Source organism: Ochotona princeps, chromosome 20 (genome assembly GCF_030435755.1).
Source record: "Ochotona princeps isolate mOchPri1 chromosome 20, mOchPri1.hap1, whole genome shotgun sequence".
In the NCBI taxonomy this organism is placed as follows: Eukaryota; Metazoa; Chordata; class Mammalia; order Lagomorpha; family Ochotonidae; genus Ochotona; species Ochotona princeps.
The window spans coordinates 31,060,571-31,073,749 of NC_080851.1; the positions used below are offsets into that span (position 1 = coordinate 31,060,571).

A 13,179-nucleotide genomic window follows, 5' to 3' on the forward strand; every position below is an offset into this window, starting at 1 on the left:
ACCATTCAGTATCCCCTGCAGACCTGATCTTCCAAGGTTCTGTCCCCTTCTCTTCCCTCTCCATTTCTTTTTTAAAATATCCATTCATTTTTTTAAAAAAATATTTATGTATTTATTTTTAAAGTCACAGTTATGAAGAGAGCTTTCATCTGCTGGTTCAGATCCTGGATGGCTCTGGTGTTCAGTGCTGAGCCAGATCAAAACCAGGAGTGGAACATGAGAACCAGCACCTGTATGAGACACCAGCATCGCAGGCGGTGGCTTTCCCTACTCCACCACAACACTGACCCCCTTCCCTCTCCATCTTTTGTACTAAGTCCAACAAGGTTGATGACATCAACCACAAAGGATATAGTTTAAAAAAAAAAGCAGGGGTCCACTCTACCATTTTTCTACAGCTTCTCCCCAAACTATATGCTTTACCAAAAGCCTGTGCCCCAAGTTCAAAATCATGTGCTGGAAAATCAAGAGTCTAAAAAAAATCACTTAAAAGATACAATTTAGGAGGGAAATCACGGAACTTCTGTTTTGATCTTGGCTTCTACTCCTTCCCATCAGAAGCTCCTTGGTGCTCATATCAAGGTCAGTCATTTCAAAGTGCCTTAGTTTTTGACAAAAAGAAAGAAGAAGAGGCACATCCATGTTAGTTCCCAAACTCCAACCTTGTTCTCTGAAATGGTACTCCAGACCTTGTTTCGCAATGATTTCTCATCATGTCGTATATCAGCCATACTTGCAATACATTTTAATCAGGACTCGTAAATCTTAACCATTTAAAAAGCCCAGATTGGAGTTTGGAGAGTACATGTTTTTTATTATCAAGAAAATGTGACAGAAACAAACTAATTGTAATCCGTCATCTGTCCTCTAGGAAGCAAATTTTAATGCATAAACAGTTGTGGCTGCATCCCGAAAGCCACAGAAAAATTCACAATATCCCAAGGGAAGAGCCAGGATAGTCTGAGGCAGAACTTGCTTAAGATATTCCAGGAAAAACAAATTAATTGTCAGTTGTGGACCTATACTTCATATGGGGATGACCCGACACTCTAATTGTGCCAGCAGAGCCTTCAGAGAGGACCTGGCCTTACCCACAGGGCCCATACAGACTTCCTGCCTCCAGTACATGAGAGAATGAATATCCATCACTTTAAAACACCCAGTTCCCATGAGCATGTTATGGGAACCCTAAGATGCCAACACAGACTATAATCAGAGCAGGCAGAGGCAAAGTCCTTGGCCCAGAAAATTGTTCCCAGTAGGAAACTTGAAACCACCTTAAAAATTTCAAACCACCTTGGCAATCAATGGAAATCTTGAAACTCAAGTTCATTTTGTCCTTCTGCTACACCTGCCCACAACAGCCTAGCAAAACTGTCACAGCTCACTTCTCGGTTCTTGACCTCCTACCTTCAGATATCCTGTGCCCTGAACGCCCAGGATCCCTGCTGTCCCTACGCGTCTCCTGGGCTGCAGAGGCTTCTGCACCTCTCAGTGACAGTTCTCCATGTTGCCCAAGGGCAGACACACACTCCAGGCAAGTTCTGATTTTCCTCTATTCACTGGCGAGACTCATCGGCAGGACTCTCATGCCTCAGTTTGTATTTCCCATTGTGGGCCTCTCTCCCATCTCTAGTAAAACCCAGCGTGGACAACTCCTCCCCTTCCTCAAACTCCAAGCACTGGAAACAAAAATCTTGCCCTTCCCACCCATAACCATTCTCCTCGGGCCTGCCCTGCCTAAGTCGCTTCACCTTGCCAGGTAATCAGAACAATATTCCCGAGTTGCACTCACACCACATTCTCGGTACACATCCGGTCTGCTGGGAACTGCTAACCACAGACACCCTGATGTCCTCAACTGCAGCAAATCAATGCCCCCTGATTCCCTGTATACTTCCCCAGGAACAATCTCTCTCCAACAGCTAGAGACCCTTGTAGACAAGAGCCAGATGGCATCTACTCCTCTCTTTGCAATCCTGCAGTGGCTCCCCAGTGACCTCAGCATGCAGACCAAAGTCTGTCCCTGGGTCTGTAATGTCTCCCCAAGGTGCTGGTCCCCTCTTCATGCACTGTTGGCCTCTAACCTCACCTCACACAATCTTTTCTCAGCTCCCTTCGCTACCTCCATGGTCACTCCCTGCTCTGCCTGGAACATGTGTGGGATACTTCCCCTGGACAGCCTTTGCCTCTGTCACTCAAACCTGACCTTGACTGTCCTACTGATACGTGCACCCTCCATCCCATGCTCCACAGTACCCCACCCCCTTTTGCTGCACCTATCCTGTTTTTGGTCACCCTGCCCATGTGTCCTGCTCTATGGCTCATCTTGTCTATTGCCCATTGTCACTGTGGTCACTAAACTGATGACCCTGAGATGGAGCCTCTTGCAAAACTACACTGTTTCCTCAACAATGCCACCTACACCCCAGATACTGCTCACTTTCTAGCTCATGCAACAGCTAAGCCCTCAGGTCTTTACCTGCTGTGTCCATATCTGCTTCTCACCTGTTAACAGTTCACTTGGGCTTCTATCCCACTGCTCCATCAGGTCCCCTCTGGTCAAAGTCACCAATGGCTTCCACCTTGCCAGGTCTGACGGTCAACGTCCGCCTTCATTCTCAAGGCCTCAGACAGCATGGAGTGGAGATGAACTGTTCATCTACTTCCCTGACATCGCCTTACAGGAGTTTGAGAAAGCTGTTCTCCCTCTTTTCCCGTGTCCGGATCTTCCTCTTCCCCACAGCCTCACAAAACAACTGCATGTCTAGTGCTTGAAAGGCTCTCTCTACAAAAGATTCCTATATACACAGGGCTGGCATGGTGACACAGAAGGCTAATCCTCCACCTGCAGCACCAGCACCTCCTAGGAGCATCGGTTCTAGTCCTTCTGCTCCACTTGTGCTCCAGCTCCCCGCTTACGGCTTGGGAGAGATGCAGACAATGGTCTCCAAGCCCTTGGGACCCTACACCCACATGAGATGAGAGATCCAAAACAAGTCCCTGGCTCTTGGTGCCCAGCTGGCCCAGCTCTGTCCATTGTGGCTATTTGAGTAGAAAACTATCAGATAGAAAATAATCTCTGTCTCTCCCTCCCTCCCTTTCAAGTAAAAAGCTAAAATAAATCTTTTTTTTTTTTTTTAGTGGAGAGTCCTACAGATTCTCTTCTAATCTCTGGCTTTTAAAGCTCATGATCTCAACGTGTTACTCACTGGATTTTTCCCACACCTGCTTCCTCAACATTTTCTATTGGGTAAGCATCTCTAACCCATAGAGTTGTGTGTGTGTGTGTGTGTGTGTGTGTGTGTGTGTATGTGTGTGTGTGTTACTGTTTTTGTTTTTGTTTCTGTTCTTTGCCAATTTGCTCCATGATAGTCTTCCCCACATCAACAAAAGGAATCCTACTGGTCTAGCTGCTCAGATCCAAAGCCCCAAAGTGACCCCGACTCCTCTCCGACTCTCCATGGCAAATCCTGCCCAGTGCATGAACTGCCTTCATCACAACCATGCTTATGATACAAGGCATTCTCCTGTCTCTCTCGGGGTTCCTGGAGTAAACAAGGACTTCCTTGAGTCTCTGCAGTCCACACTACTAGTGACTAACAACAGAAAATCCCTGGCTGCTAGTTCCCTTGGAAGGAAATCCAAGCTCTCAGTCCATCCTGTACCGTGTGCTCCGCATCCCTCTCCAACTACGTATCTTTCTATTGCTGCCCTTGCAAATTCTCCATCAGTCCTGCTGACTCTCAACTTGAGTCATGAACCTGCAAGCCTTCACATGGGTATTGACCTGACAGTCACAGGACACATTCCCTTTCTGTTCTTTGCAGAAACACCAAGCCAGGGAGATCTTTCCAACCATCCTTTCCAAAAATACAACCACCTCTTCCTAATTCTGTTCCACCCAGACAACCCATGCTAGTCTATTTCCCACCACTGCTCCTCTTACAGATGAGCTGGCACCAACTTGCTATTGTTTTTGTTGTTGTTGTTGTGTGTTTTGTTTTGGTATATATTTTTTTGCTATCTCAAGTCACTGAATCATACATTCCATAGGACAAGGAACCATTCTGGTCTCTCGTTCATTTGCATTTGTTTCCTTTCTCTGCTCTCTGTTCCATTTTGTTTGGCATTCTGTTAGAATAGGGCTCCTCATAATTTTAAGAACTGAGATAGTTGCTAAAAGGAGACTAAGACCTGTTGCCCTCGCTAGGAGAGGGGTGTCAGGGCTTCATGAGCTGTGCCAGCAAGGCACCAGCATTAACAGCCATTTTGCAAACAGTGGCACTCCTACCGCATTCAACAATGGCCACAACTCTTAGAAAGGGTGACTCCCCTAGCTCTTCTGCTTGAGGAAAGTGTCTCATGTTCTAGTCTCTTCCCTCAGGAATGACAGCAGTAAAAGCTGCAGAAATGAGAGCCCAGAAGTAGGCAGGTAATCTCTCCATTTTAAATGCTTAGTAAGACCATTCCACTAGCTCCGCTAGGCTTAGCTACAAGGTCCAACCTTATTAAGTTAAGGATTTTTACTCTTTCCCCAATGAAACCAAAAGATCCCTGCATGTGGAGCAGGGGCCACATGTAAAGTGATTACCTCCATCAAGCTGTGAATCCTGAAGCCGTCTTCTTGGATCAACTTGTATTTTCTGGCGAACACATCACTCTTGTCCTCGAAGACAAAGGCAGTCTCTCTTCTGGGCTCTCTCCGGGGAAGCAGCGGGGCCTCAGCCCACGCCCTCATCATCTGCTGGATGGCTCTCACGTTGTCCTGCGTGCACTGCACCCTGCGCTCCAGCTCCAAGGTGGTCATTTTCACACTCTCAATGTACGCCCAGCAGTCATCCTGCCATGTCAGGGACGTCGTGGCTGCCTTCAGCTGCTCCTCAATGGCTCCCAGCTCCTCTTCAATCAGAGGGTATTCAACTTCCAGAAGTGTCTGCTTCAGCTTATTATAGCCTCGTGTGAGCAGCTCAAGATTTCCAATGTACTGAGTAAAGCAAAGTCCCAAAACAAAAGGAGAAAAGTGCCAAACCCGTTAAAGCTATTCTCTCTCTCAGGAAGGCATTAAGAATGTCATAGGTGTGTCTATATGTTGATAATGAAAAGTCAATATATTTCTACTCAAAGAAACAAACCTTTAAAATTGTATTCCTGCTTTGGAAGATGGCTAAGGCTGCCTCTGGAATGTCCAGTTTCTTCAACATCAAAAGGTATTTCACGTCTCTCAACACAGCCACTAGCTGTTCAAGGGAAATAAAGGTTGACCGCATATGTTAAGAAGTTGACTCCAGTTGAATAGAAATCGAAACAGAAGAAGTTTCATGCAATGAACACTGCATTTCCAAAGGCCCAAAGGAAACAGACTGCTATGTCCTACCATTTTTGAAAACCCAAACTCATAGATTATGTTATTATATTATTATTATTATATTGTTAGAACAACTATCTCCTAGAATGCCACAAGAAATATGCTTGGTTTTAGGCAATCAGAAGACACAGAAAATCCTCATTTCAGTAGACCATGTTTATGTACATGCATTCAGTTTTGTTAGCAAAATAAGGACATTTTATGTTCTGCATATATTTCTGGGAAGACATGAAGGCATAGGCTCAGTGAGGTACTTTCTCATGTCCTCAGCCTGCACCTGGGCTGGGGTAGCCACCAGGTCACCGCTGCCACCTGAGAGTTCAACAAGATGTTGAGGCTATCACTTTTTTTCCTGTTCTTTTTTGGTCGTGAAAATGCTTACATAAGCTCATCCTTTACTGCAAAAGCATATTCATGGTAGATAAACAGAAAGGAAACCTTAGTTTGGACCTCCTGTCCAGTAAGTTAGCAATCTTGGAGATGGGTTGATTAAAATATACATATACATAAATGCAGAAAGGCACGTGTGTCTTATAACTATATACACACATATATAACTGCTAATAAACTATTTGTACCTTCACTGTTACATAACAACCAAATTATGAGCCTACATTTACTGAGGGAATATATAAAATTTCTGTTTCATGATTTGTCATTAGTCAACAAAATAATCTGCCCAGTAAAGGCAAGATTCACCATGGATATTATTTAACTGTTAATTTTATTTTGGTATCATGATATTGTTTTAAGCTGATGACAAAAAATATTCCCTTCTTTCAAAGGGAAAATGAATTTACTACAAATTAAGATGCAGAACTTTCCACTAAGACATAATAGAGTCCATTTTCTACAGAGACTACGGCTCTCTCAAGCAAAATTATTAAAAACATTTGTATATGTTACAAATCTACTCAAGGAGACATCATTTGTAAAGACTGGTAATTCGATTCCGTTAACATTTGTAAAGTGTTACCAAGCGCCAGGCACTGCTAGAAGCCCACCACACATGGATGCAACGAAACAGTTCATTATCAGAGGGAATGACAGGCAAAAAGTAATCAGACAAAACACCATAAAGGAAGAGTTACTTACACAAGAATGTAGAAAAGATGGGGACTAAGCGACAGGTGGACAAGAGTAAGAAACTCTATGGTTCGTTGCATAGTAAAGGACTAAACTAACAACCCATGTACTTCTCTAAAAAAATTAGATGAAAGGATTTAAAATTTTTCACCTTAAAAGTGATGTGAAATATTTGAGGAGATGGATGTATTTACCAGGACTGGACACTACATAATAAACATGAGTACTGAAATATGTCCTAGTATCTCAAATACACAAAACATTTATGAGTTATTTAAAATTTAAAAAAAACAATTAGGGAAAGAATTTAGGAGAGTCATCCCTAAAACAAAGACCAAAAAGAAGCAGTTTCTAGCTACATTTCTCACAGCACCAACACTACCCATAGTAAATTACAGACGACTACAAATACCAGAAAGACATGGTTAATTAAAATGGAATGTATAAAACATCTTAGAAAGGCAACGTCCTACCTTCGGGTCAAAGTTGACACTGAGAAGGCCATTGACGGCACTGAATTTGAGCAAGGGTTGGTTCAAATTGAATTCACACACGGCATCCACACTGCTCTGCCACTCCTGGTATATGTCATTCTCAAATTGTCCTAGCAAGGCAGTCATTTCAGCATACTTCTGATACACCTGGGTGTGACCATTCTTGTCCAGGAATCTGTAGGAAAAAGGTTTTTCTGCATTTCTATACATACAGAGACATTATATGGCTCACAAAATTTAAAGACAAATTGGCTTGGTACAAAATATTGTGAAATCCATGCACATGAGGGGGTCTTCAAGAATTCATGGAAAATGTGTCTTACGAAAGAACAAACAAAAACTCTGCACAATCTTCAAGAACCTCTGCAGCAAAATAAACATCTTTTAGTCCCATTCTTCACAAAATTTTTGAAGTCCTTTAGTGTTAGATTTCATTTATTTTTAAATTCTGTAATGCACAACAAATGATAAAATCCTATAATATAATGATAAAAAAACTAAGACCAAGCTTTGCTTGAATTGTTTTTTTTTTAACTACAGTTGTGTAATCAGTAGAACACCAAAGGTTTTACTAAATCTTGAGAGAAACAAGAGAAAAATGCAAACGATGGCATAATAAAAGAAATGATCCTTATTGGAGGACAGAGAATCTCAAAACACACTGTGGATGAAATGGTAAATACGAAAAAAATAAGCAAACGAAGTGACCAGAATTTTGTTTAAAACAAGAAAATAAACAGAAAAATCACAAATTGGGGCTGGTTGTGGTACAGTGCATTAAGCTACTGCCTGTGAGAACACCATCCCGTATGGGTACCAGTTCTGGCTGTTCCGTTTCTAATCCAGCTCCCTGGTAATGTGCCTGGGAAAGCAGAGAGAGATGATCCAAGTGTTTGGGCTCCTGACACCCACCTGGGACACCTGGCTGGAGTTTCAGGCTCCGGGTTGTCTGGCCCAGCCCTAGCTGTTGAGATCTTTGGGGAGTGAACCAGAGGATGGTGTGGGGAGCGGCCGACCCCACATGGATGAGGGGCTTCAAGATGGCGGCTGGCCAAGTGCCAGGAGGCGGGACTTGTTCCCACCAGGAGGTAGGCAGGAAGTCACAAGGATAGGCTAATTCTCCCTCGCTGCGATTATTGGCCTATCAGATAGCGCCCCATGGGCCACGTGCAGAAGTGATTGGTGGAAGAACTATATTTAAGCAGCTCGCTTTCGGCAATAAAGCCTTTTTGGTTCAGCAAGGTCTCTTTGGTTCGTGACATTCTGGTGGCTCCTACGTGCGGAATGGGGGAATACAGAAACGGGAAGAATTGGGAAGAAGGGTGGTGGAAAACGGGAGGAAGGGTGGTGAAGAAGCGGGTAGGAAAGCTTAGACAGGGACAGGAGCAGCGGAGAAAAGGTTTTAAACGCAGCCACTTTTGCCAGTTTTTCCCGGACCCCCAAGAATATTCCTCGTCATTTTAGTGTCGCTGCCGGTGGTGACAGGATGGCAGATCGCTGTCTCTGTGCCTCTCAAATAAATCTTTTTTAAAGACTACAAAACCATGGATAATCCCAGTTGGTGAAAAAAACTACAGCAAGCAGTTACTTCTTAACCAGTAAGGACGTAAAGAGATGGCTGCCAGGTGCACAGACCAGCCCCGCGTTCAGATCACTCACTGGGAAATAAGCTTAACTACTTACAGATACTGCAGAGAAGCAAAGCTGGACCAGAACATCTGAACTCGTTCAAGGACCTCCCTGGCCCATTTGATATTTCCGGAGGTAAATGGCATATTCTTGTTAAGCACTACACATCCCTGTTCAATCTGCAAGGTGACATTTTGGCACAGAGGAAGAAAAGGAACATTTTAGTCGTGGGGACTCTCAATCTTGGAAACAACTGTTCCTTTCTGCACATTTCCAGTTGCATGAAACACACGTGCTTATTAACGTGCGTATGAGCAGAGTTAGTGCCCTAGAGCAGATTCTCCATCCCCACAGGAAAGCCAAGTACAAGCATGGACACTCAGGGCCTATAGCTACCCTTCCCATATGGTTCCAACAGCCATGCACTCCACCTGTCCCACACTCACCTGTTGCAGGCGTTCATTATATAATTGCTTACATACATCCAACTCCGTACTTAACAAGTGCACAAGCGTGCTATAATGTGGGCGGAAAATCTCCATGACAACTGGCTTCTCTAGAAAATTCCCAAATATGGTCAAAAGCTATAAAAAAAAAAAGTCAAGGGAAAAGGTTAGAAATTCTTGAGATTTCTCTTACAAAGACTCAGTTCATAATATCCCTGATTAAATCTCTTTCACGTCTAGAGAAAATGTCTAGCATCCTCAAAGAATCCTGCATTGTTTCAAAATGTAAGACATGTGTTTGCATTGCCCTAGAGTTCCTATCCATCCCGACCTGGGGCAGCAGTGGTCAACGCCTCAAAGACAAGCTCTCCACGGGTGGACGGTTCCTTTGATACAGACATCCTGGCGCAAACCCAGACTGTGAGCTAATTAGATTCTTCTTCTCAGAAGTCAACGTGGCTGGCTCAATCTGTGTGGGCTAAAATTATGAGTGTGTGGAGACTAGCACATGGGGAAGCGAAGCGTCTCTACTCTGGAATAAAAGCAGGACTCCCAATGAATCAGATCGTTCTACCTCGGCGGTATGGTGCTAGATGGTTCACCTTTGCCTATACCTACAATGCTATGAAACACTTAGCGAAAGTTAAACTTGAAACTGTTACTTAAGGACTACACTACTAAACTACACTATTATATACTATATTAAAAGACTATTACCACTGGAATAATAATGGGGAGAAGGGTGGAAAGAAGGGGTGTAGGAGGGAAAAATCCCTACACTTACAAAACACAATGGAAAATAGTAACAATAAATGAAAATTAAAAGGACAAGTGAGCAAAAATGACTAGCAGGCAGAGGGAGCCGATGGCTGAGGTAGATGCAAGAGCAGATTCGTGGACGCAACAGGCTCATGTCAGCAGCAAAGCAGAAGGGTGCAAGAGTCTAAGCTCCTACTCGTTCAGTGCAGCCCTGCATTTCAAACTGACCTTCACCCTCAGCTTCCACCAGCGCCATCCTTGGCTCCCCATCAACCTGCTCTTACTGACCAGCCAAGGTGGATTCCTATATGTGTTGGCCTGAGATGACTTTCCATGTGACAGCGACAGATTTTGACAGAAGTAGTGCTTATGGAGGGCCACTCAATGTGAAGGTCCTTGCAAGTGCTGCTGTCCCATGGTACAGGTGAGGAAACCCAGTTACAGGGAAGGCATATCACGTCCAAAGTCACACAGCTGGTGGTGGAGCTAGGATCTGCAAGCAGGCCACTGGCCACCCAGACCTAAGCCTTACAGCATGGTCTAAACTGGCTTTGAAACTCACATCACAGCCAGGTCACTAGCCCAGGCTTAGTTTGCTGCCTGAAGCTTCCACTACCCATGGTCAACCATGTGCCAAATATACGGCATGGAAAATTCTAGAAATAAGCAATTCTTAAGTATTCAGGAATTTGTTTGACTGTATATTGTGCTAATAGCTCTACTGACTGATTATTGGTGTTAGTCTTATTGTGACCAATGGCAAACCTCACCATGGCTTTGTACGTAGAGTAGAAATGTTTACAGAAAGGAATACTATGAAAAAATGCATGGATTCTATACATTTTTTTTAACCAAAATCAAACCTATCTTCTATCCCATTTCCCACAACTTCCTTCAAGTTCTCTAGTCTAGATGGTTTGGCAACTCCTCCATTGGTAAGGACCAACCAGAATATCGTTCAATTTAATTCTTCTATAAGAGGTTCATATTCTAGTCCCTGGCCTTTTAGGCATTTTGTTTTAGAGATGGCATCTCCTAAAACTACCTTTAAATGGCAGAAGAACTCCTCAGCAGTATGGCAAAGAAGAAAGTGTCATTCTTTTGCTTAGGGAAATAATGCTATAAATATGTAATATAAATAGTATCACTTTCTAAAGGTTTTGAGGGACAGGCAGTGTGGGGCGCAATAGTAAAGATGCTGAGTGGGACCCCTACACCCCAGAGAGCCTCCTGCAAGTCCTCATTGTGGTTCACATTGCAGCAGCCTGCCAAGGAACACCTTGGGAGGTAACAAGTGATGGCTCACGTCCTTGGGCAACTGCTACTACCAGAACCACACGGAGTACAACGCTCCCGTCTTTGGCCTAACCCAGCCCCGGCTGCTCTGCATCTGAGGAGTGAACAAGCAGATGGGAAGTCTCTAGATGTCTACCTCTCTCTATTGTTGAGATACAATGAAAAAGAGTAGATAAAAATGTAAGACGACTTCCTCATACACGTAAAATTCCCCTAAACTACACCCACTGGAGAACAATGAAACAATCACAAAAGCTAAAGTGTGGGCCTGGCGTGGTAGCCTAGTGGCTAAAGTCCTAGCCTTGTATGCACCAGGATGCCATATGAGCACCAGTTCTAATCCCGGCTGCCCCGCTTCCCATCCAGCTTCCTGCTTGTGGCCTGGAAAGCAGTAGAGGATGGCCCAAAGTCTTGGACGCTGCATCTGTGTGGGAGATCCAGAAGAAGTTCCTGGCTCCTGGCTTCAGATCGGCTCAGTACTGGTCATTCCAGCCTCTTGGGGAGTGAACCAATGGGTGGAAGATCTTTGTCTCTCCTTCTGTCTATAAATCTGCCTTTCCAATTAAAAAAACTCTTTAAAAAGAAGCTAAAATGTAAGTCTCACAGTATTTGATGTGGCAGCTGAGATAAACATATTTGGGTTTTTTTTTCTCATAACATGTGTCGCGACCCTGCAGCGACACTAAAATGACGAGGAATCTCGAGGGCCTGGAAAAAACAGGAAACGCCACCCCAACCGGCACACACACACCGAACGAACACACACACAAACGGATGAACAAAAATGAGAAGGCAAATGCAAAGGCAGTCGAACCAAAAGGCCACAGGCGAACAAAAAGGTTTATTGCCGAAAGCGGGCCGCTTAATATGTAGTTCTCCACCAATCACTTCTGCCCGTGGTCCACGGGGCGCTATCTGATAGGCCAGCAATCGCAGCCAGGAACATTAACCTATCCTTGTGACTTCCTGCCTGCCTTCTGGCGGGACAAATCCCGCCTCCTGGCCAGCCGCCATCTTGACCGCCTAACCTACACGTGGGGTCCCCACCAACATGAATGACCTCTACGTTAGAAACTGCTAAACAATTTTTGAAGTGCTCTGGGTTAGCCGCTACCTAACAAAATGTAAACGTAAATGATTAACTTTCTTCCCACAAGCACTGTTGAGTTGAACTTCAGGTTAAAATTCAGAAGTAAACATTGCCCAGGAACATTAACAAACAAGCCTACTCCAACCCTAAGTGAGAAACACTGCTTTCCCAACACTATTCTGCGGCCACCTCCACACTAACCACTACGATGCCAGAAACCTCCTAGCGACAGTTCCTCTTGCCTCTCTGCTTTACAGTCTTCAAGTCCAAGTATGAACGAGGAAAGATATGGGGAAAATATTCTCCTTGTAGGTTGTCAAGCCTAAAAGCCATAAGCAACTCAACCTTCTCGGTTCCCAAGCAGACCCGCAATCAGTCATCATAGTAAATATACAGAAATCACCCTCTGGGATGAGAGTCAAGGTCACATAGACCCCTCTCTGCCCAGTTGCATAACTAAGAGCCACTTCATTCAGGGGGAACACGCGTTCTCGTACATGCTCTCTAAAGTCCAAAGGCTGATTTCCGGCAAAGCCTTCTTTCCGCAAGCATCCCATCTGTGAGCTCTGACGTTTACGGTAACTTTGGTCGGCTTCTCAGCTTCACGTCACATACCAGTTCTCCTGACTGCATATCCCTCTCCCAAAGCATCATTACATACACTCGTCCTAGGTCTGCCTCTGCCGACACTCTGTAGGAACTATCCAATCCCATGGTTTTCAAATACAGTTTGAGTATCCCTCATCTGACAAACTTGGAACAAGAGTCAAGACTTCTGATTTCTCCCCCAGATTTGGGAAACTATTTTTATATATAATGAGGAATTTTAGGAATGGGACCAAGTTCACTGATGTTGCACCTGCACATTATACCTGTAACAGGAAAGCAATTTCATACAGTACCTTTTTAAACAATTCTATGCATGAAACAAAGCCTCCTGGTGTGAAATTGTCCATCTATGGCAACCTATCAGTGATTAAAATGCTTTAAACTGTCGAGTAGTTTGGATGG

The 13,179-nt window shown here is 44.2% G+C and overlaps 1 protein-coding gene across 1 annotated transcript in view; it reads right to left on the reverse strand.

Annotated features, from left to right (window-relative positions):
• Positions 1-13,179, reverse strand: part of DNAH11 (dynein axonemal heavy chain 11) — a 268,709-nt gene that overhangs the window by 224,480 nt on the left and 31,050 nt on the right. The window contains exons 10-14 of the mRNA XM_058678278.1: positions 9,024-9,161; positions 8,632-8,756; positions 6,928-7,123; positions 5,136-5,240; positions 4,595-4,987 (exon numbers count right to left, since the gene is read on the reverse strand). Coding sequence (XP_058534261.1) covers positions 4,595-4,987; positions 5,136-5,240; positions 6,928-7,123; positions 8,632-8,756; positions 9,024-9,161 — 957 coding nt within the window. The remainder of the gene's footprint in view (positions 1-4,594; positions 4,988-5,135; positions 5,241-6,927; positions 7,124-8,631; positions 8,757-9,023; positions 9,162-13,179) is intronic.